Source organism: Balaenoptera ricei, chromosome 11 (genome assembly GCF_028023285.1).
Source record: "Balaenoptera ricei isolate mBalRic1 chromosome 11, mBalRic1.hap2, whole genome shotgun sequence".
Lineage (NCBI taxonomy): Eukaryota > Metazoa > Chordata > Mammalia > Artiodactyla > Balaenopteridae > Balaenoptera > Balaenoptera ricei.
This window is the reverse complement of record NC_082649.1, coordinates 57,724,611-57,749,440: the sequence shown is the minus strand read 5'-3', so window position 1 is coordinate 57,749,440 and position 24,830 is coordinate 57,724,611. Positions and strand designations below refer to the sequence as shown.

The 24,830-nt window shown below is 45.7% G+C and overlaps 1 protein-coding gene across 6 annotated transcripts in view; it reads right to left on the bottom strand.

Moving 5' to 3' along the window:
* ITGA9 (integrin subunit alpha 9) overlaps window positions 1-24,830 on the bottom strand; it is a 355,586-nt gene that overhangs the window by 142,721 nt on the left and 188,035 nt on the right. For all 6 annotated transcript variants that reach the window (XR_009505770.1, XM_059939171.1, XM_059939172.1 and 3 more), the window contains exon 17: window positions 19,368-19,444. Coding sequence is in view for 5 of the 6 variants with exons in the window: in XM_059939171.1 (XP_059795154.1) it covers window positions 19,368-19,444 (77 nt within the window). In the remaining variant the exon portion in view is untranslated. The remainder of the gene's footprint in view (window positions 1-19,367; window positions 19,445-24,830) is intronic.

The window sequence follows — 24,830 nt, the reverse complement described above, 5'->3', positions numbered from 1 at the left end:
TTTAGGCACCAAGGATACAGGTTCCAGCCCTCAAGGAATTCACAGTCTAGTGGAGGAAACAAACATGTGTGACATAAGTTAATGTCAATATGTGCTACGTGCTGACCCTTAGGGATAAGGAAACATCCTTATGAGACCCTTACGAGACCCTGTATGCGACGAGAGGACAAAGAAGGGATTCTGCAGGGACAGTGGGGTTAGGGGAGGGCCATCGGGGATATTACGCAAAGCATTATCAAGGAAGTGAACCGTGAATCCTACAATTAATGGAATGATAGCCCTCTCAACAAAAATTTGGCTAAGATCGATTGTCCACACCCACACCCACTAGCTTCTCCATTCATGGAAATCATATTAAAAGGACATTGTGAAGCAGAACATGTTCTCCCATAGGAGAAATGTCAAAATCGGGGGCCGCGTTCCTGAGTAAGGATTCAGCATCCAACAAATCACAGATATCTTTAACAATGTGCCATAAAAGCAGTGACATAAATTACAGCCACTGCAATTTAAAATCATAAACAATTCCTAGTCTTAAAAATGAGCGGACATCATAAAATCAGAAATGGAATTTGACAGCTGGATGGGGACTCATTTGAGTCATCATTTTGCAGATAAAGGCCAGAATTAACCACTTCCCTGAGGCCACACAGCAGATACTGGCAAAGCCAGGCAGCCCTCCTAACTCCTGGGCCAGCGATTCTCCCTGTGTGCCCATTGCTTCTCAAGTACATAAAAATACAACTAAACGGTATAAAAGTTACATAAAACTTATTTGGGTATAGGATGAGAAATGAAACCGTAGTTGCCTTCTTACCATTTAGAATATTTAGAATACTTGCTGGTGTCATCTCTTTACAAAAGCTATTGTGAGTGCTTATTTCTCCTCTTGACAATTTTCCTTGAAATTGGTGGAGGCATTCAGGATGACTCCAGATGCCTTCAGCAGCTCTGTTGGACAATCTCCCTCTTGGCACTTTGTTGACAACTATCAGAGCTTTTCAACTATTAGTGCTTAAAATTACAAACATGAAAAAAACCACATAAAACCACGGTTGTTCATCGGATGTCTTCCTATGAGGAATATGAGCACAAGGCACCAAATAAATTGATTATTATGTGAAGGAGATGCACCATGAAGCTGATAAGACAAGTCATGCCAAAAGAACAGGTGCAGTATAAGAGGCAAGAGAAATCCAGAGCAAAGAAATCACTGTAGACTGACGTTGCTGTAAGAAGTTCCCTAAGAGATGTAGAAAATGAGCACATTTTAAAGGATGAGGAGCAAATGGGGGGACAGACAAATAGGAAGGACATTCCAAGCAGAGAAAAAAGTAAACAAAAGATAAAGGGATGGAAGTGACTCAGAAATAACATGGAAAGAGGCAGGAAAAGGACATTCTTAGCAATAACATGTGTAGGAGGACAATATTGATAGAATATGTAGGCTGTGTCCAGATTCCCATGGACCTTGAATGTTGAAGTGCTGAGTTTATCCTCTAGGCCAGTAAACTTAACAGTTATCTTGAGTCACCAATGCCAGGTGTGTTGCAAATAATTTGTTAATAAATAATAAGGCACCAAAGTGAAGGTATTGCAAAACATAGTAGGCTATGTATGGGTGGTTCTGCTCCTGTCCCTGGGCGTCTTATCACTACAGCCTCCAAGGCTGCAATTCCATCTGCCAGCATCCCCATCTTTTGCCGGAGGACCTTTTGCTGCAGGCCAGCTAAATGCCTAAGAATTAAGCCCCTGACATTCCCTGTAGCAGCCCTCAAACAATGACTGATGGGAACTGGTGTATAATTACCCCAGCTCTCTCATCTACTAAGTGAGACAACACAGTATGTTCTAGACCTGTGCTGTCAGATATGGTAGCCACTGGTCACATGTGCCTTTTGAGCACTGGAAAGGAGGCAGGTCTGAATTAGTGTAAAATACACACCAGATTTCGAGGACTTAGTGCAATAAAACAAAAAAGGATTTAAAAATCTCAATCACTGCTTTAGTATTAATTACATGTTTAAATGATTTTTGATACACTAAACAAAATTTGTCACACTAGTTCCACTTTAATTTTTCAATGTGGCTACCAGAAAGTTTAAAAAGTTTAAAGCCTATTGGTCAGCACTGTTCTAGATTCTCAGCAAATTCTACGTATTGTACTTTTAACATATAATATGGTTGTCTGTAATTAATTTTCAATGGCACAGATTTGCTCATGTTACTTGCAAAGTAGAGGTCTAGGGAAAATAAACTGGGGTAAAAATAAAATTGAGTATTTAAAGACATAAAATTGATAATATTTAGCTCCTGAAATTCACTTGCTTATAAAATGCTGTAATGAATATTGTAAAATTAAAAAAAAAAAAGACAAGGTGTCCCACATATGTACTTTCCTGCCCCAGAAGATAATTTTGACTTTTACCAAAATGTGATGCCCCAAGTTGTACACTGGGCAGGGGAACCTCATTGGTTACATGGGATGTGGTGGGAAAAGGAGGTAAACCACGCAGATCTAGGCCATAAGGAATGTCCTGAGTTGTCGCATCTGTGCAATGAAGGAAGAATTTATGTGCCGACTCCAGTCACTGGTTGAAGGATGATGTGGGAAAGGGAGAGCATCTATTCCCAGCACCTCTGGCCTGCTACCTGGTCTGCTACCCGGTGGGTAGAGTAGGCAGAGAGATGCAGTTCTGGGAGCTGGACGCCAGACCACCACATAAGGGTAAAGGGATTTGACAGCGTTGACAGTGCCTGTGGTGGGGCCCTATGCCAGCTTTATGACCTGGTGAATAAGGCCTGTTTCTGGCAGGTCAGATCAGCTAATCCTGTTATCTCTGACCATCTGAAAGGGGCTCCAGGCCTTGGAGAAACCCCACTCCACTCCTTGTGATCCACATCCTGTTCACTTTCCTTCTCATGCTACTGTCACAAGGATCCACCTCAGATGCCACAGTCTCCGTTTCTTCCCATGGTTCCAGGAAACATAGGTATGGGTGACTGAACACACCCCTAACCCAGGGCTGACCGCCAGTGGGTTGCACCAGGGGCGCTGTTCTGGTTGTCTATGCCTGGCGACTGCTTCTAACAGGTAGGTATGCCTGCTGTGCAGGTTGTTACCTATTTTTAATATTGTCCCTGCCCTAAACCAGTGCACCTTAAGGTAAGTCACATAGCACACCACCCTTGCTGAATCTGAGGAGTATATATTTCTGAGCTTCCCCAGTGCAATTCACTTTGGGGAGAATGACTAGGGACCAATTCGAGAAGACACAGATGGCAGCAAGCACAAATTTCTGAACCCATTTTTGCAGGGCAGGCACTCTGTAAGGGGCTGTCCTTGGCTTCCCAACCCAGGAAGGCAGCTGTCAATACCTCCAAGGCGCAAGTGTTGACACCACTTTGTCCTAGAATGTCATTATAGTGATTGGTCTTCAGCCTCTGTTCACCTCTACAGGATGAGAGTTTTTACAGTCAAGCCTACTGCTGCATTTGAGAGTTGCTTCAAAGCCCCTGAGATTCTTCATTACAGAAGCACTTGCATTCAAAGAGCCAGACTGGAGGCCTCTCCTCTGTGACACAGGCAACTCCTTAGCAATCTATACAAAACTGTATAAAAACTCATTCTCAAAATCCCAACATTTCTATGTCTCCAAAGGAAAAAGCTGCCAACATCAGCCTTTAGAGGTAAGAAGCCACTGGGAATGCCTTCACCATATTCTGTACACATAGAGTATTATGAAGGCTAAGCCATGTCCTGGGGAGTAAATGATAAAAAACATCTCCGAGTCAGACGTGGAGTGATACACACATTTTTATAAGATCAAAGTTTAGAGACTCATGGTCTTTTAAAGCTGAAAAGGACTTCAGAATTGATTACAGAGCAATCTCCTCCCTATTTTGCAAAGACATTGAGTACAAAGTGATATAAGTGACTTAGGAACTTATTGGGTAATTAGTGGTAGTACCAGTTTACGTAGTGGTAGTGCCAGGATTCAAACACACTGTATCAGTCAGGGTGCAGCTAGGAAAACAGAGTCCATGCCAGGTAGTTCACTGGAAGAGATTAAAACGGGGAACTAGGAACAAAGGTGCTAGAAGAGCCAAAAGAGAAAACAAGGGGAGATGAGGAAAACCAGAGATTAGAAGTAACTATTATCCATGAAGCTGGAGGGACTGAGGGAGGAGGTTGTGACCAGAGCTGGGACTGCCAAGAAGAGGCTGAGAGCACAGAGGGGATGTAGCTATTACCAGAGATGCTGCATGAAGTGGGTGAGGTTGGGGAGAAATACCTTGACTCTTCTCCTTCTCCCTCCCTTCAACCTCTCAACAGTGCTCTCATTGGCCAAACTTAACAGGAAGCCTGTTGGCAAAGGAGCCTGGGAAATGTAGTTTTTCAGAGTCAGGCTCCTATGAACAGAGCAAAGAAAGCTGCGGAACAGATAAATGCACTACGTTTTTAGGTTCTTAGTCCCTTACTCTCAGCTTGCAATAAGTTAGGGAAGCTATCCTTTCCCCAATTTTCATGTGATGGAACTCTGGACAAGGAAACCTTGAGTCCCAGCAAGGGACTACAAAGGATTCAGTCCCCACGGGATGTTCCAGTGTAAGCTCCAAAGTTCCTCCTTCCTACAGGGATGGGAACTGTTTTTGTATTGCTGGCTCATTTTAGTTAGTTTTACTTTGTTAGTTAGTTACTTAGTTTAATTAGTTTTACTGCCTATTCCTATAGAACTCACTGAAACATCAAAGTATATAGAATCCAAATACCAATTTTCACGGCCATGAAAAGTCATTAAAGTTTCCTGATTTTGAAGATTCTAGCTATTGTGGCAAACATTTAGGAATTTATTTTATTAACTAAGACCACCAAAAAAGATATCACTTTTTTTTTTGGAAAAACATTTTTTTTGGTCTAAAGAATCACCAAGAAATGCCCAAAAAAGATACTGTACCTAAAATGTACACTTTTGAATAGATTTAAGAAATCAAATCTAACCTTGTTTTATATTTTAATATACTCTAGAATGGTAGGAGCTGTTACTTTTGCCCAACTATTCATCTTGTCCTGTGGTTATCCTACAGCTGGCCCCACATAAGCCCAGGCCAGGGGAAACTTCCTGTGGTTTACAGCCTCACCCCACAATCATCTGCTCTAACCCATTTGATGATCCTAATACCGACCAGCTCAGGATCCCCTCATTTTATACCCTGCAACCTATTTTGCTTTGTTCAAAACTCAGTGCCAGGTCAGGGACCCACCTGCTTCTCAGGTGTGTCCAACCCACATAGCTCTGTCACCACTCGGCTTCTCCTCCTGACTTTGGTTTCCCTGGATACACACCCCAGTCACCTGGCTGGGCTGCAGCTGAAACCTTGGGTCACTTACACAGGTTGTCCCAGACCCCCATCAGCATCTATATGGGCATTTGTCTACTTTCAAATACACTTAAAAAAAATCTAAACAGCAACAATCTACATTAATTAATTTCTGCTTTTGTTTTAAATCCATAACTTTAAGGAGCTTTAATATTCATATTGTTTACATCCTCAAAAACTGCATAAACCAATAATACTCTGTTAAACAGAATTTGCTATCTGTATGGGTGTAGGTTTCAACCTTCTCCAACAGTGGGCTATTATACATAGAGTTTGAGATGTGCTTCACATCTTGCTATGCTTTATAAATCCCTTCTAATCATGCAAAACAGACCCACATGGCTATTAACTCCAGACAGAGATCACGGGGCACCTCTGTAAGGCATGTCAACTAAAGTTTACAGCGGGTCAGGGAAATGATTCCTGGGAGTGAATTTCTGCTTTGAAAACCACTTATGTGAAACCAGAAATACCTCTATCTCCCTCATACGTACCCCCTTTGGATGGTTTTATGCTCATAAAGTAAGAGAAAAGTATTTACTAAGGTGATCTGAATTAAAATAGTGGTTTCCTTAGCAACATTCAGATCGTTCATGTAAATATGTGTTACTTAAAAAAAAAATAACATGTCTATATTCTCACTGATTTTGCTAGCATCAATGTGGTCCCAGCTCTGGTTCATTTAATAACTCATTTAGTTATAGAATCAGTATTTGCGTCAAAGGCTACCTTCTTTCTAACAAGGCAGACATGAGAAGCCCAAGGGCCCTCCCTGCCCCTCCAAGAAGCTTAGGCTCCCTCCTCCTGCCCCATCTGCTTAACTGTGAAAAGAACTGCTGGTTTCCAGCGAACAGAGGAATTCAAATCCTCATCAGCCTCGACTTGAGGAGTAGTTTCCGGAATCACTAAATCTTACAACATCTGGAACAAATCAGGTTCACTCACTGTAACAACTGGATTAAAGACAAAGAGTACTTTGGGGGGCAGAGGAATTCCCCAAATTTGCGGGCTGCCCAGAGGTCTGATGTCATGACGGGGATGGTGTGCAGCGATGGATGACCTGATCAGCAGCGGCCCAGTGCCACCCTGCACCACACACACCACCCGTTAAACTCGGCCACAATACATTTAAAACACAAGAAGCAAACCTGCATTTCATGACGCTGGCAGGCCAGACAACTCAAGAGAGCCCAAGTCGGCAGGGCCACCGTGGTCCCTCCACAATAACTCTATCATGGCCGTCATTTTTCCCTGTTTCTAGCTCAAGAACCAAATGGGGGATGTAAATGGTCACAGACAATAAAGTGTATTGAAATTACAAGCCTCCTTGATTTGGAACCTTCTTCCTGTGAGGTGAGCAGTCATAGGAGCCAGAGGAAAGTGGCTCTTCCCACCTGGGTCCCCAAAGGTAGAAACAAGAATAGACACTCCAGATGCAGCACTTCAAACAACCACATATGTGCCCATTTGTGCACAAAGTGGCTGCCACATTCACCACGATGCCCAGTTTCTCTGCTTTGGGCCTGAAGCGTTGGTTTTCTTGAGCTCATCAAAGCTGTGATAGACAGTTACCTGTGTCTTTAACAAACCCAAACAAGGAATGAATGTTTACTTCATCACCAGCGATCACAGACGCTGGGAGCTACAGGGTCAGGGAAACACTTCCTCCAGCGGCTTCTAAGTTTGGTCCCACGTTAAAAAAAGAGAAAAATGTATAATAATATGACACCAGCCTTATAATAAAGTCTCAGTTCTGGATATTATAATAAAAATCTTTTGTCTATTCCGGTAAGCAGAGCAAAATGTTTGTTTCTCCAACATGTATCTTTTCCCCAAATCAGGGAAAACTTCTAGAACAGGGGTTTTTAACCTGTTTTTGTCACCAGATACTCTTGGCAGTCTAGTGAAGTGAATGGACCCCTTTTCAAAATGTTTTTAAATGCATAAAATGAAAAATAGAGTTATAAAGAAACCAGCTATACAAAAATACAGTGATAACTATGTTTAAAAATATGTGGTTTATGAATATGGGTTTTTAAAATAACACTGAATAATAAGGTTTGGCGGTAGATCACATAGCTACCATAACTTTGAAGTAGAGATGAATGTGAATGATATTTTGAAATACGTGCAACATTGTAACTTGATGTGAAAATATCAGTGATTTCTATGTGTGACAGTCACAGGTCCTGCTAATGTTACTCTGTTTTGTCGTCTACATTGACAATTGACTACGATGCTAAATTTTACTTTGAAGTTAGTGAAAATAAAGCTGTGATTGTTTTCCTATCTAAATTCACAGACCCCATGAATTCAAAGTGCAGACCACCAAAAGGATATGAACCCATATCCTCAGGTTAGGTGAGAGGGAGGGACTAACTCAGTGCTGATGAGTCACCAATGACGATGAGAGGCCAGGTGAAGGGAGGGATGGACAGCATGCTTAGCCTCCGACACCAGGAGGAAAAGGAAGACGTGCATTTCTGAAAGATGTAGAATAAGAGATTTGTAACTGCTGTTGGTTTCCTTCATCTCAATCCTACTCTTCCAGGTCTAACCATGAGCCATCTTTAAAATCGACGAACCTGGGGAAGCTGGAGAGAGGTGCGTAAATGAGAATTTTCTCCTTCTTGGCTCAGGAGGTTAAATGAATTGTGTTCTCCCACACAAAGAACAATTTTCTTCCAGAAAACAAATATGAAAACTTGGGATTTCCCTGGTGGCGCAGTGGTTAAGAATCCGCCTGCCAATGCAGGGGACGCGGGTTCGATCCCTGGTCTGGGAAGATCCCACAAGCCGTGGAGCAACTAAGCTCCTGTGCCACAACTACTGAAGCCCACGTGCCTAGAGCCCGTGCTCCTCAACAAGAGAAGCCACCACAATGAGAAGCCTGCACACTGCAACGAAGAGTAGCCCCCGCTCGCCTCAACTAGAGAAAGCCCACGTGCAGCAATGAAGACCCAACGCAGCCATAAATAAATAAATTAATAAATAAATTTTAAAATATATGAAAACTTAAAAAATGTGTCTTTTTTTTCCCTTGAAGAAACACAACTGTGGGCTGAAACAATGGCATTTACCTCTTGTTCAAATCTCATTATCACAGTAAACATTCTCAAAAAAGAGCCAGCGCTCCTGGCAAGGAAGGCTGCTCACTTCACCCGAGCAGCATGTGACTTTTATGCCCTGAGGCCTGTATCTGCCCTTGGCTCCCACATGGAGGACATTGTGCAGTGAGAGCTGTATCTCACAGGGGGCCCCTCTCCTTTTATCCCTGCGTCTGGATAGTCCTCTTTAAAAACAAAGTCCTGGGGAAGAAGCAACCAGAAGTAATCCTAAAAGACACAAAGTCCCACTCACCCCCTGAAGGGACCTCCTACTCACCCCCTGAAGGGACCTCCTACTCATCACTCCACAGTCCTGGTTTTTAAAAATCCAAAAACCCTCCAATTCCAAGAGGGCAGATAGAAGCCCACCAGCAACTGTTTTCCCCCACTCATATCTGATAAATACATTGAATTTGGTTTCCTTTTGAAACTCACGGTTCTGAAAAAGATTCAGACTTCCTGGCCAGGAGATCTGAGAAGGAACAGATGGTGAAGTGTGAGCTCTCCAGCATCTCAGGTGGGGTTCCCTGGCAGCAAGGATTCGGGTGGTTGTGAGGGATGCCACGGGAAGCAGGACTGGAGTGGGGAAGAGTCTGAGCAAGTAAGACCAAGGTGGTCTTGGGTAGAGTCTAGCCTTGGCCTGATTCACAGGGGGCTCTGGAGCACAAAACACAGCATAGAGTTACTGGCACTTGAGGCAAGAGGCTGGCTTTTTGTACCTTAAATCAGCAGTCATTGGAGAGGGCTGCCCAGGATGGGTGTAACCTCTCAGGCAAGGCGACTTCCATGAGGCAAGATAAGAGGAAGGGCAGCAGTAAGCCTTGGCAGGGGACACTTAATGGCAGCTGGGAATGGGGCACCTGTACCATAAAACGATCTGGGCGTGGCACCAACAGCCTCCACCCAGCCTCATCATTTTTGGATCAAGATCACCTGGAATGGAGTCAGGGAGGAAGGCTCATAAAATCTAGACATTCTTTACCTAGTACCTTCCCTCTCATGGCAATTGCAATGAGCTGTGATTTATGGGCAGCTCATGTTCTACCTAAGCCTGTCACCTTGGCCCTGGGGGGAGGGGCGGTGACCTCTGGGGAGAAAGCCAAAGTGGTCTTTGGTTTTCCACCTACCAAGAGAAGCAGGGCCACTTTCTGATTTGCCTGAGGTTATATCAGGTGGCTCTAAACAAATTTGGGAGAGATGCTAATAAGAGGGCATGTGCAAGAAAAATATGTGTGGGGGAAGATTTACTTCAGAAAACAAAACAACTGTGCATCTTTGGAATTTGGCTTTTCTTCCAGTAACTAAGTCGCCCCAGAATGGGTGAGTCTAGCGTTTGTGGCAAGAGACCAACACCACAGTCACACAGAATAAACTGCAAAAATCTTAGCAAAAAAAACAAACCAAAACAAAAAAAACCCAACAGCATGTGGCTCCCCCATTTGCTCTTGATCTGAGAGAAGTGAAGGATCCATTTGCTACATTCTTTTGGTAAATCCTTTTCTTAGGTTGAATGTCCAGTGAGAAGGAAAACGACAGCCATATCATTTTGGCACTGCTGGAAAGATGCTTATGCATAAAACCTCTGATGGTTGGCTCTAATTGGAAGCCAAGGAAAATATTAGCAAATAATATTTTCTTAGGTACACCTGTCAGGTAGATCCAGCCTTCCTGGGTGGCTGGGGAGGGAGCTGTGAGCATCGTCCCAGCCTCTTCTATGGTTGCCATGGTTACCCCTCAGCTCTGTCTTCAAGGCTCCTCTACAGGTTCCCCATCCTCTTACCATCCAGATGGAAAATCTTGGTTAGTATCTGCTCAGCAGGGGGAGGGCTGTCCCTGAAACCCAATATTCATTGGGATGGATCTCTGTTGCTCATGTGTGGTGAGGCCTCACACCAAGGCTGGTCCACCCTTTAGGAAACTACAAATCAGATCCTCCTGGAGATAGGAAGGTATTCCCCAAAGTCATTCCAACTAGTTAGCAGCGCGTCAGAGTGGGAGCAAGAAACAGGCTATTTAAAGACAGAGGCCACAGGTCTAATGGCTAGAACACTGGACTTGGCCTCAGGAACCTCCCAGCAGGTTTTCTTTCCTGCCACTGCTACTGAGCTTTCTTTCTGACCTCAGAAAAGTGACTCAAATCCCTGCCTATCAGCTTCTTGTTCTGCACCTGAAATGCTATGCTATCCGTGAGAACCACCAACCATGAAGAAGCTTCGAGCTGGGCTTCTTTCCACCCCGCCTGAGTTACTGTGTAGGACAGTGGAGTCGCTGTCTGTGCTCCTCCTGGGGCTGGGCTGGAGCCAGGGCTGCAAAGCAGCACAGTTGCTTGGCCCAGCTCCACCCAGGTCCCTCCTGGGATGATGGAGCGGGCAGAGGCCCGATCCTCTCTGCCTGGGATGTGCCGTGGACGCTTCCCTCACCTGCCATTGCTGTTATCCTCAGGAAAACAGGAACAAAGCTCCCAGTCCTGTACCTGGCTCATGGGTTTTCACTACGGCCAAATGCCCTTCAGCAGGTGGGTGATACACAGTGCCGCTCGGGAGAGAAGGGGAAATGGAGTAAGTTGCAGACACATACAAGAGGAAATCAAGTTACCACAGTAATGGAGAATGTTAGGGGTTTGGAAATGCGGAAAGCAAGCATTCCCCGCAAGTTAGTGGAAAGAAGCCTCGGTGTCAAAAGGTAGTATGACACTCCTGCTGGAAATTCCAGAATGAATTCATCAACTGAGATTCTTTGAGAAAGTGGGTGTAGAAGACGTCGTCCACACCCTTGCCACGCCCCTCAGACTATTTCAAATGATCTTGCTGACTTCCAGCTGCCAGTGTCTGAATCTCTGTAGCTGAGGACCTTTCTTCAGAACCAGACCCAGCTGCTGTCTGTCACAGGCTGGAAGGGCACACCCAAACCCAGAGTAGTGCTCAACCAATGACTCTCCATAGCTGGTGTACAAGCACCCCAGCCCCTTCACCCCTCAGAGGCAATAATTTTAAGCTGTGTGCTTCCCACTGTTCCCTAGCGTTTCCCTGCAGGATGAAGATCCAGTATCCCCTACAGTAGTGGGGTATGATGGGCTGATTGGTAGCCTTTCTCTATTCACATCCTTTGTCTTATGACACACAGCTCCTCTCAGCGGTAAGCAGAGTTTATTTCCCCATCCCTTGAATCTGGCTGGCCCTGTGACTTTGCTTTGGCTAACAGAATGTGGCAAAAAGTGAAAACAGACCAGTTCTATAATAGGTCTCATGAGGCCTTGTGCACTGTGTTCTAGATTTTGGACCCCCAAACAGAGACACCTAGCCAACATGAAGTTGGCTGCAGGTCCATGAGGGAGCCCAGGAGACCAGAAGACCCAAACAGATGAGCCACAGAATCTGGAGTTGAATAAATGGTGGGTTTTCCGAGGCATGAAGTTTGGGGTGATTTGTTACATAGTAATAACTAACTGATACACAGGTGTATGGTGCACCCTATAGGCAGGTTTCCCTGTAAACTTCTTTACTCCTCTACCTTTGTTCCCTGCACTCTCAAATTTAGTCTCAAATCCTTGTCTCAAGGTATGCTTTGGAGAGGACTCAAACTCAGACAGGGTGGGCCTCTTCCCTTGTGCTTCCAGGGAACTCCCTCATGTTCCCATGATTATAGTGATCACAGTGAATTATAATTACTGTTTTCATGTGTGTTTCCCCTTCTAGACCAAGAGCATCGTGTGCAGTAGTTTGTCCCTAACTGTTTTCACCAAGCCTGGTACATCCATGGCAAGTGCTCCATCAATATCTGCCATATAAATGAATACACCAGCAGTGTATCACTTCTTGTCAGTTGAGTAGAAGTATTCTGGAAAAGTACTGCACCCTTCAATACCTCTTCCAGTGTGTGAATGGCTCTTTGTTTGCCTTACTCTGTTGGTCACCTTCCCAGGGGGTTACATCTCACCCTCCGCCTAGGTAACTCCAACAGAAGGACCACCCACACACCCATTCATCCTTGATGTGGTCCTGAAATGTGGGGGAGACACCTACTGCCTCCCTAGGGAACCCCCATCAGAGCAAGGGAGAGAGGAGAGTGAGGATGAGGAATCCTACTCTCATTCAAAAGGTTCTATTCATTGGAGCATTTCACCTTTCTTTCAAGAACATACCTTTGAAAAAAACCATTCCTATTTCCAGAGATTCCAGAAACAGCCACTACAAAAGCCAGCTGCTCCTGATCAACAAACTTCTGCACTTTTTTGTCCCAGATTTTGGAAAGACAGTGGAGGAAAAAAAATAAATAATGAATCACATGGCTAATATTCTGGTAAGGGCAAAAGTTTTCCAAGATTCTGATCAGCTCCCACTCATCTTCCTTCATAAAATAATAATAATAATAGTGATGATATTACATTTGAGGAAACTGCTGACATGCCAGCCACAAGCTCACGGTCAAATCTGAGGCCCTCCAAGGAGAGAAAAATCCAGCCTACATGTATTAAGAATAGCCTGACTCGATGCTTGGACCACCATTTTGGCCCAGCAGGACTGGTGTCTGTGGTCTCTAGCGAGAAAAGCTTTTGAACAGCGCCTCACATGTCAGACAGCACAGGGGAAGCATGACTGGGGATGGATGGGAGGCATCTTTGAGGATGGATTTTTTTACCCATCCACCTCCTTTCTGAATTGGGGCTTTTCACACAGAGGAAGACTTTTCCCCCAGCTCCCCAGCCTTGGTCCTTCTGGTCCAGAGCCAGCCTCAGCAACTGAGGCCAGTGTACTGGAAGAGAGCAGGATGCAGAATTGGACACTCCCAGCTTTAATCCCCACCCCCAGCCCCGACCACCATGAGCCCTTGAGCAAGTCACCTGCCGCCCTAAGCCTCTGTGTCCTCCACACTGAAAAGAGTGTAATAATACTTACTTCTTAGTGTCACTGACCGGATTAAATGAAATAATAATGCTAGCTCTCATCTACTGAGTGCTTACTATATGCCAAGCTTTTGGAAGCATGTTTTAATTCGTTAAGTACTCAAAACAACTTTAATAATGTGTTGCTATTATTTCTCCCATTTTACAGAAGAGGAAACAGAGGCACAGAGGTGTGAAGCAACTTGCCCGAAGCTGTGCAGTTGTGCAGACACTACAGTGGACTATAGTACCTAGAGTCCTAGTATAGGGTACCTAATACATGATGGGAACTCAATAAACAGGGGTCTCTTCCCCTTCATAAAAGAAGACAACTTTACTTCTACGCTATACTATGCAGTTGATGATTTTGGTCACTGTACCATTTTTAGGAAGGTGAACGATTTGTTTCAAACTCTAAATGGCGCTCTGGGTATAGTGATCCTCCTCTTGAAGGCTGGTTTTTCATGGATGGAGCCACCCATCTCCCAGCCAAGCGTTTTGGGAAATGCACTTGGTCCCCCACCCACACCACAAAAATAGCCTTACTAAGGCTACTACCAGAAGACCATTATATGTGGCCACTAGATGGTTCTTCCAACTTCATAAATATTCTTACTGTGCCTTTTTACCTCCCTTAAGAGTTCTTTCATTATTGGAGTTGGCTAGCCAGAAGGCACTGAACTTTCCACTGGTCTCCTATAGGATGCATCAAAGAAAAAATTTTTTTAACTTAACTGCCATAGTGTGTATTTCTCTTTTCTTTATCTTAATCACATGTGATATATTCTTAGGTACTGTGAGTAGTCAGACAGATGAAACAAAACATAGTCGCATCATTTTACAAATGGAATTTTCAGTCCTGTTTAAAGAAACTAAACAGCTTCACCCTTATCCCTGGACATTTTGGAAATGGTGTGTTCTGGAACGAGGCTCAAGACCATTAAAAACTGTAGACTTTTAATTGAAGAGTTGGTTGTTTTAAAAGACAATAGGCCTGTCAGAATTCATGCTCTCTGGAGAGAAAAATAAAAACATCCGTGAGTCCCAGTCACAGACAGCATTTCCTGGCTTGATCCCTGGCCACTCGAGGTGACCCAATCACTCCCAGATATCTTTCCCTCTGTTTTCTCAAGACAAAGGCTCCTCAGTCTATGGGTACTTTGGCTGCTTCCCACCACAACACCTTGTACTGTGCTGTCTACCCTGTTGTCAGAGGGACTTTTCTCTGTTACCCCTTGGCTTCAACCTTATAGTACAGTGGATGACAGCCAACAGGAGAGCTAGGCTCTAAAGACAGCACAAAAGGCAAAAATTCTGTCCAAATTGTCCTTTTGAAGCCCTTGGGGAGGCACCACGGTGGAGATCAACACAATATCTCTCGTAAGCCCAACCCTGCCCAAGGTGCTCCTGCACTGAGACCAAGGGCGGCCACTCCATGGACCTGAGCCAGGGATGCAGGAACTGAGATGCTAGAGAGAGTAATTGACTCAAAACTCAAGCTGGACTGTACTTTCACTCAGTGGAATAGAGAACCCAATGACCCACAGCATCTAAATCTCAATCCCCACCCCCATTCCTCTCTCCCTACCCCTTCAGTGTGCCTACCCGCATTCTTATTAGGTTAAATCCATTCATGCTACAATCCTGCTATACCTCCACTGGCTTCAGGATGAAACCCAAACTCATAGGTGTGTCACAATACAGTGTTTCTCTCTTTCTCATCTCTTACTGTGTTCTCCTGGACTGTGTTCAGTATTTTGGCCATAAACATCTTTGCCACAAGCATTTTTGCAGCAAATATTTTTGCCACATAACCAATTGACCATAAGGCAATTTTGCCATAAAAGATAAAAGAACTGGTTGATTTATATTACATATATCTTAGCACTCATAACACTCTACACAGTGACAAGGAGACAGGCAGTCTTAAAGCAGTGGATGAAAACAACTACATATGTCGACTTGATTGGAAACACGGTGATAAAACTTACTGGAAGTATGAAATAAAAGAGGGTAAAGCCAGACTGCATACTCTACTAGAAAATGATAACATATCAGTTTGCAAATCCTTCGGATATTTGAAGGTGGAGAGTTGAACCCACATTTCCCATGAACTTTGGAACATCAATCAATGAACATGTGACAAGATGCCAGGAACACACAACAGTGTAGAGGCTTTCACAACACAAAGCTCAGTTACAAATGTGCATCTCAGTATTTGGAAACTGATCCCTCTCTTAATGGAGGAAGAAATCTTAGCAAAAAAGAAAAAGTGTGACGCTGAATGGGAAAACGAATCACATTTTAAATGTATTCAAATATTTTGTATTTTGCAATAAAGTCTTTAAACCTTCATTATTCATTTTTCATGTTTCATTATGTCCTGTTTAATGATGCTCTTTTATTTTTTATCTTTTACAGGAGAATTGCCTTATAGCCAATTAGTTACATGGTGAAAATGTTTGCAGCAAAAACTCTTGTGGCAAAGATTTTACAGCAGAGGAGCTCATGGCAAAAATACCTCCTGACCGACTCCTTCACTCCAGATGCCTGCAGATCTGCATGGGAATCCTGCCCTCCAGGCCTCTGTGCCTCTGCTCACATTTTCCCTCTGCCCCGAATGTCTGGACGCATTGTCTTTAATTCCTCCTCTCGGAAGCTGTTCCAGGGCCCCATGATGACCCATCTACCTCTCTTCCAGCACTGACCAGGCACTGACAGCACCCAGCTGTCCTCTCCCACCACACTGGGCATCCTGGGAGAGAGGGGCCCACATGTCTTCCCTGCCTTGAACAATAAAGAAATGTACATCCCATCCCTGGCAGTAATGAATCAAGAAAAGTTACACGATAACCAAAACAGCTCACTTCTGGTTCAAGCTACCAAGCCTTCCTTTGTCAACCAAGTTCAGATCTTGGCTTCCATGAGCAGTTTACTGACTGTGCCTTCTCTCTCTCTGTGCCTGGCTCTGTGCAAAGATCTGGGGAAATTCAAAGTAATTTAAACCCTGGGCTTGGTTTTGTATCTCTACTTAGCCAATTACCAGTTAATGTTTCTCTGATGGCTCCCTTGGGGACATTTATGGGCCCAAGAGTATAATGAAGGTTTGTTTAATGGGGGATCCAGCCAAAAGGCTATTTTGAGAGACCAAGGGGCCTCCTGGGAAATAACTCATCCTAGGGAGATGCTCAGAGCTTTGGTCCAAGGACGTTACTTTGGAGATTTGGAAAATCTCCTCCCGCAATCTCTAGGTCTCATGTCTGAGTTGTAGGAAGATGGAATTGCAAGAAAGGCTGAAATAGTCCTGAAAATTATAAGGCACCAGGAAAGCGACACAGAGACCCTGTTCTTTACATGGTAGAATAGATTGCATTATGGTTCCAGTTTTCACCCCTCCCTAAATTTGCCTCCTTTGCTGTATGACTGCAGTTCTCCTCACTAAAAGGGCACAGAATAGTTCCCAGTCCCTCGACTTTGAGACTGGTTATATGACTTGCTGTGACCAGTAGAATAAGGCTGAAGTAAGAATGCACCAGCTCTGAACCTAGGCCTTGAGAGTTATCGCATGTTTCTGCTTGCCCTCTTGCACCGGTGCCATGCCATGAGAAGAATACACCTAGGCTAGGACACTGGTTCCAGCAGGACTGTGAAAGACACATGAAGCAGAGCTGAACTGGGTCACCTGGGCCTAGCTGAGATCCACCTACCCTCTGTTGAACCCCAGATGCATAAGCAAGTCAACCAAGATCCAGTTGAATCCAGCCTGGACCAGCCAACTCTCAGCTGACCTGCAGTTCCAGGAGAATAAATGATTGCTGGTTTAAGCCACTGAGTTTTGGCTAGTTTGTTATACAGCACGTTCTTGTGGTTCTAGCTAGCTGATACATACGGGAGTCTGGGCCCTGGCCACCACACCAATTGTTCCCATATTATTGATTACTGGGCCCAGAGAACAGACCTGGCTCTGACCAACAGTCCTGAGAGGCCAGGGTAAGGCAGTGGAGGCAGCTTTAGGGATAAGGTGCCTCACTGACCATGAGCCTCGGGTTTTATATTTTAACATATGAAGAGCACAATGCAATACAGATGGATTTGACTGTCCACTAATGGGCTGCAAGAACATCAGGACTCTTCTAATATTTAACCTTAGAGCAAGTGAACATTTTCCCAACACATGAAGTTTTCTACAATCCAAAATAAGTTTCCACCATTTACAGTCTGCCTCAAGATAAAACAAATCTACGTATTTTTGTTTCATGTTACTTTTCCCCTAAAACACTTTTTGGAAGACCTTTCTAAAACTAAAAGTCATGATCTGATAACTTATGAACCTTCTTTAGAATTGGTTTCTCTCATAATCCCAGGAGGTCCTTCTGACTAATGTTAAAACAATTCCAATACCCACTTATCAGTTTGAAATAATTTTCTAAGCTTGGCACAACACGTGCTACTTTAATCTACTACACTAAGTCCTAAGTAAAAGCAATGCTAATTAATATTTAAGAGGTTTGGAAGAGTATCTGTGTGTGTGCGGAGGGGCGGATGGAGGGCGGTTATGTCACCTTTCCCCCGATAAATGTAAACAAAAGAAAAAGAATCTTATGGGATACGGGGATATATGTACACGTCTAGCTGATTCACTTTGTTATACAGCAGAAACTAACACACCACTGTAAAGCAATTATACTCCAATAAAGATATTAAAAAAAAAAGAATTGTTACTATTACTTTCCTTTGATGAATAATAGGTTATTTATCAACAGAAGTAAAGGTGTCCTAGTGTAGTTTCTGGTTTGTGATGGGATATTTCTTTCATTCCACACAAACTTAACTCTCACAGTTAAGACACACAGTATGGCATTTTAGAGGATACCTATCAACACTGATGACTGTTTTTGAGAAATGGTAATAAACAGCATGGAGGCTAAAACAATCGCTCAGAAGGAATTGTCTCGAAAGGAACCCATTCTCTGAAATGTGGTTAAATGACTCAGGACCAGCACCTTCAAGAAGTCTGAAATAAAAGGTTGGCAGAGAGAAAACAGAAGCCCTTTACGGAAGGTTCACCTTTAGCTCAGGGTTCACGTTCTGCAGGAGGAAGCCCTGCTCCAGGAGACTGGCTGTCTGTCCCCTGGATCAGGACAGCCGCCCCTCTCCTCCACCTGCTCCTGCCGCAGAACCATTACTTGTTGTTAAAGCACAACGCTTTAAGTGTGGGGAAAAAAAGAAAAAGAACCTTTATAGTAGTTCCCATATTCCTTTATATAATAATAAACTGAATCATAGGGGTTGTCCCAAACAGTTAAATATTGGCAATTTCACATGGCTCAACTTAATACAATAAGTAAACCTAAAATACACCCCTCAGGACTTCCCTGGTGCCTCAGTGGTTAAGAATCCTCCTGCCAATGCACGGGACACGGGTTTGAGCCCTGGTCCGGGAAGATCCCACATGCCGCGGAGCAACTAGGCCCGTGAGCCACAGCTACTGAGCCCATGTGCCACAACTACTGAAGCCCACGTGCCTAGAGCCCATGCTCCGCAACAAGAGAAGCCACCGCAATGAGAAGCCCGCGCACTGCAAGGAAGAGTAGCCCCCGCTCGCCACAACTAGAGAAAGCCCACACGCAGCAGCGAAGACCCAACGCAGCCGAAAATAAAATAAAATAAATAAATTTAAAAAAACATTACATTAAAAATAAAACACACCCCCCAACACAAACACACATCACCAATACTCAGGGAAATTAGAAATACAAAACTCTAATTGTGAGATATGTGAGACTGCAAACAAAACAAAAACCAAACTATCCCCCCAAATAATACCTGTTGTTAAAATTACAGTATAATATACATTTTCTTAAACTGCAACTTTTCATTTTAAACCCACCTCTATTTACCCTCTTCGGTGGGGAAATCTGCATATGCAGACTTTGGGCCTTAAGTCAGGACAAACAGCTTCCCAGGACAAAGTCAAGAAGGGGGCACTGACTCACCTGGAGAGTAACAGGTGACCCTGAAGCTGCAGGTCGGCAGCACAGTCCTCAGATCGGCAATTCCTTTCAAACACAGTCTGTGAGGGAGACACAAGAGGAAGAGCAAAACAGGGTTAGTGGCAAATGAGTAAATAACAGCCAACCACTTCCTTCCAAATCAGTGGGAATTCTTCCCGTGTGCCTGAGGCACAGTGAGGCCAAACAATACCGAAACATCGGAGTTTGGAGCAGACAAAGGTTTATTGCAGGGCCCTGCAAGGAGTCAGCGTCTCATGCCTTAAAAACCCTGAACTCCCTGAAAGCTTTCAGCAAAGCCCTTTTACAGGAAAGGTGAGGGAGGGGCGGGGTTAATTGTTGGAAGCTTCTTGGTGTCAGATCCTTTGTTCTTGAGGTCGGGTCATGGTCAGGTCACGATGTTCCCGTAAACGTCCACCAAACAAATGTTGGTCTCTGTTCTGACAAGAAGGGGCAAGGTCCCAAGGCTCAACTTTTGCCCTCCGAGGTCCAGGCCTTGTTAAGGGGAGGGGTCCCTGCGCGGGCCGGTCACCCTGCCCGGGTCCTCCCACCAGTGCCCAGCCCGGCTGAGGAGGCAGATCTCAGCTGGCGGCGCCCGCAGGGCCAGGTCCCCAGACCCCGCCCAGCCGTCATTGCTGAGGGAGCCAGGCGCCCAGAACCCAGCCGGCCCTCAGGCTCCTCAGGCCGCCCAACTGGGAGCCAGGTCCCGCGGACTGCGACCCAGGGTGACCGCCACCGCCATTCGGTCGCGGAGGTGGGCATGGGGCAGAGGTTCGCCGCTGCCTCAAGGCCGGGGCCCAGTGACAAGGGCTCTGGAGCCCTGCAGGACACAGCCCTCGGCCTGTCCCCAGGCCCCCAGCTCACCCGCCGGCGGAGGCCGAAGGGCCTGGAGGGCCCCGGGGAGAAGGCCGCGATCCGCCTGTCTCCGCACTCTCCGCCGCGAGGACCGCTGCCCTGCTGACCCTGCGGAGCGGGACCTCTCACCGCCGCGCTACGGATCTCGCGCTGAGGGTCTCGCGGTAACGGCCGCGCGGCTGCCCCGCCCCTATTACAATTCCGGTAAACCCCCACCCCCATGGAGCCAGGTCCCGCAGGGCGAGGGGTCCTCAGCAGTTAACAAGGAAACCCAAGTCAGGGGTGGCCTTGACCACAGCGGGCACCCCTTGTCTAATTCGTTTCTCAGGCTGCTCAAGTGCTTCTTCAAGTAGTTGTTTCAAGAAAGGTACACGGTAGGTAGGTGTTCTTCCCATCTTTGAGATGATCTTTAAATGCTCTCAGATCGGAATGAATAATAACCCACGTTACAGTCTGGTCATTTCCCTCTGCTGTTGTGGCGAGGCAGAAAATCCGTATTTGATATGGGTTCTGCCTGAAGGAGGGGTTCATACTATAATTTTTAATTCCAAAGGGGAAAGTCAAAGGCAATTAGGCTCTGAGGCCAAGGGCACCACAGCCGACTGAAGGGATCCTGTCTCGGCGGGGCAGCCAGTAGCTATCAGGACGGAGTGTCCTTTCTCTAACCAAGGCTGGGCCTCCTGGGCCTCCAGGGCCTCCATCCAGTGCTGGGGCCTAAAGCTCACTATGCCACACCCGACATCTTTCCAGGGGGCTCGCAGCGTGTGCCTGAGCTGGGCCTACCTGTGGAGGGCAACCAGGAATCAGGAGCAGCTCTGGGGAGGAGTTACAGTTTTCTTCTCTCTGTGGTACCCGGCGGGCTTGTCTGTCCTTCCCTCTGGTCTCAATCTCTCTGATGTCTCTAATCCGTGAACAGCAGGCTTCCTGAGTCCACACCGACAGAGACTCTTCACTAGTTACATGCCTTTGATCACTTTGGCGGGATTTTGGAGAGAAGAGCCTGTGGCCGTTTTTCAGTTGTCATTTATTCACTATTCAACTTCTCTGTCATCACTACTCATATTTGTGGGTCCCCCTCTAACACATACAGAGAACATAGTTCCAGGTGATTCATTCTCCTCCCACAGGACAAGTCCAGGCAGCTTCTCTGAGCGTCCACGTGAACTCCAGCAAACATGCTGGCCAACGAACAGTCTAGACCCAACCAGGCAGAGTAACTTTGCTTATGGAAATTCATATTCCTGTGTCACATTTCCAAAAGAATAATATGTCCCAGCCAACATTCCCTGCCGTGAGTGTGGGGGAAAAACTCATGAAAGTCTTGAGCAAAAAAAGGACATTCCCATGTTCTTTTGGACAACACTGGGGGCAAAGAGAGAGCCAAATTTCCAAGAGATTTTAATAGGAGGCATTTGTGATTTATTTGCCATCTCAGTCAAGGAGAAAACAGGAATAAGTGGATGTGAGGTCTGCATGAATATCTCAGGTGGGAAAAGAAGGCTTTCCGAGGTTAGAAATGAGGAGAAACACCGAAGGTGACTTTACCATCAAGCTGATGAAACTTCAGGCTGAAGGGCCTTCACTGACACGCTCCCACCGGGGCCTTGCACCTCACTTTCTATTCATGATGTTACTTGATTTTCCCCAAGAGAAGCTCTCCTCCCAAATCATATAAGTTTTGGCTCCACTAAACCCAGCTCTGCCCCTGGTGACGGGATTCTCTTTACAAGTGTTTCTCCCATTTTACAGGCAAGAGACAGTCTGACTTCCAGCCTTTGGAGGTGGGGTGCGGTGGGGTGGGGAGCAGGTGAGAACTGACAAGGAGGAAGGGACCTACAGCCATCCCGTGGCACACAATCTGAAAAGATCAGGTGCCTGCCCTCCTCAGCTCCGTCACCCTGGCTCCCTTGTGCCAGCCACCCCTCAGCCTGGCCGTATAACTTCCCACCTCAGGGCCTCCCCACATGCCGAGCCCAAATGCCTCTACCGGGTTCACCTGGTACGTGTCCTCTCATCCTTCAATGAGCAAATCAAAACCACATCCCTGAGCCCCTGATGAGCTTGGGCTCTGTCATAAGTTCTTGTAGTTCATGCACTTTTCCTTCTACTGCTCATCTCGACTGTAACTAATTAATTTTATCATTACGTGTTTCCCGTTTGTCTCCCCTGCTAAAATGATGCTCCAGGACTGTATTGGTCTTGTTCACCCCTGTCCCTGCCCTCAGACCCCAGCATGTAGAAGCTGCCACACTGGAGGACCCCACATGCTCTGAGAGATGGGGTGACCGTTGGAACATGGGCCAATGAGAATACACTGCTCATCAACACCAAAGCTGTAGCCCCCCCCAGCAAAGAACTGTTGCTGAGCTACAAGCTCTGTCCTTGGTCTGACTTTCCCTTGTACTCTGCTCTCTATTTCCTGTCCCTCAAACTAACTTCTCTAGCTGTTAAGTCCTCCAGTGCTGCTGAATTTCCTTCCAACAAAGGCAAGCACTGAGTCTGCCATACACACACTCACACACAAAAATTGGGTGTATATACACACATACACACACACACACACACACACTCAGATACACATTAGTTGAGTGCTTACACTGACCAGCTAAAATTAAGCACAAACTATAGTGAGAAGATAAAGCACAAGCTTAGAAATCAGTCCAGGGCTCAATTTCCACATTTACAAAATGAAAATAACAGCATTAGTGACACTCTTGTTAATCCAGATTAGCATTTAGCTGGGAGTGGGAGTTTGTGGCTATTACGCTGTTCTTGCTTTAGGCATCACTGTTTACACCAGCAAATGTGCATCACTGTCTACACCAGCAAATGTGAATGACAATGATGGTATGTAAGAGTGAGGTAAGAGTGAGCTCCATGAGGATTTCCTAGTGGACAGTGCAGCACAAGACCATGGAGAGAGAATCAAAATGAATCTCTGTGTAGATGACTGTACTTTCTAAAAACCAATGCACGATGTCTCCCATTGCACTCTTTACAATGTGACTCTGAGATTCCTCCCACAGAGAGTGGAGTCAATACGCTACCCCTTGAATCTGGGTGGATTTGTGGCTGCAGAGAAGTGGTGCTTTGCAATTTCCAAGCCTAGTCATCAAAAGTACTAGAGGTTCCTCTGAGTTCTCTTGGGGCATTTGCTCCTGGACTATAGCTACTACCCTGCAAGGAAGCCATGGAGAGGCCCACGTGGAGAGAAACTGACCGGCAGCATCAACTCGAGGCCACGGAAGTCAGCCACCGTGGAAATGGGTCCCCCAGCCCCACCATGCTGCCATGATGTGGAGCAGAGATGAGCTGCCCCGACCAGGCCCTGCCAAATTTCAAATTCATGAACAAAATGAATGCTGTTATTTTAGGCCACTACATTTTGGGATAGTTTATTTTACAGAAATAGATTACTGGAATATTTCTCAACCTAATGGCCTCCCTTAACTTGGGTAATGGTGTGAACAAACGTGGCTGTGCATTCCAAGCCCTGGCAAAGCCTTGGCTTAGGCAAGACCCTCCCCAGGCTGGGAATGAAGTTGTCTTATAGGTAAAATATCAAGACAGCAAGGAATCAAGAGACCTGTGTCATCCACCTTGGAGACTGAAGTTGAAACTCAGAGATCCTGTGCTTGGGACCTGGATTCGTCTCTCTGAGCAAGTGACAGTTTTGTTTCCTGAGGAACTGAAAAACATCTCTCTGGGGCAGAAGCGGGGGCAGTCTGAAGCCTCAGAATGCTAGCTGACAGCATAGTTTCCAGAAGCAAGTTAAAAATATCTCTCCTGTACAAAGTGGAAAGAGTACAGGTTCTCCCTGAAGCCAATGGGCCAAACTACCAATTTTCCAACTTCTCCTCTGCCTGCTTCTCCACGTTTCCCTAACCCTCTGGGCAAACACAAGCCTGGCTGCCTAAATCAGGCAAATCCCAAGCCAGCTTGGAAGCAGTCTCTCCCACCTCCTTCCAGCCTCGACCTCTGACTGGAATATCCCTGTCAATTTTTTTTTTTTTTTAACCTGGAAGCAGCCATTCTGGAAAATGGAAACAGAGCTAAGAAGACATCATCTCTGAGGACTTCCCGGGTGGCACAGTGGTTAAGAATTTGCCTGCCAATGCAGGGAACACGGGTTCAAGCCCTGGTCCGGGAAGATTCCACATGCCGCGGAGCAACTAAGCCCGTGCGCCACAACTACTGAAGCCTGCATGTCCTAGAGCCCATGCTCCGCAACAAGAGAAGCCACCACAATGGGAAGCCCGCACACCGCAACGAAGAGTAGCCCCCACTCGCTGCATCTAGAGAAAGCCCGCGCGCAGCAAAGAAGACCCAATGTAGCCAAAAATAAATAAATAAACAAACAAACAAAAAAGACATCATCTCTGATTCCTCTCTGTTTACAGGAGATTAAACTCCTTCTCTCAGGAGATGACTGTTTCCTGCCTTGGGCTTTGCAGTCTGGACACCCAGTGGCCTCCCCAGCCTCATGGACTAGATTTCCATGCTGGCTCCTTCCTCACCCTAGTCTTCATCTCAGTTTTCCCTGGAGAATACACTTTTCTTTTTGAAATCCTTTCTCCAGCTTCTCCTCCAATC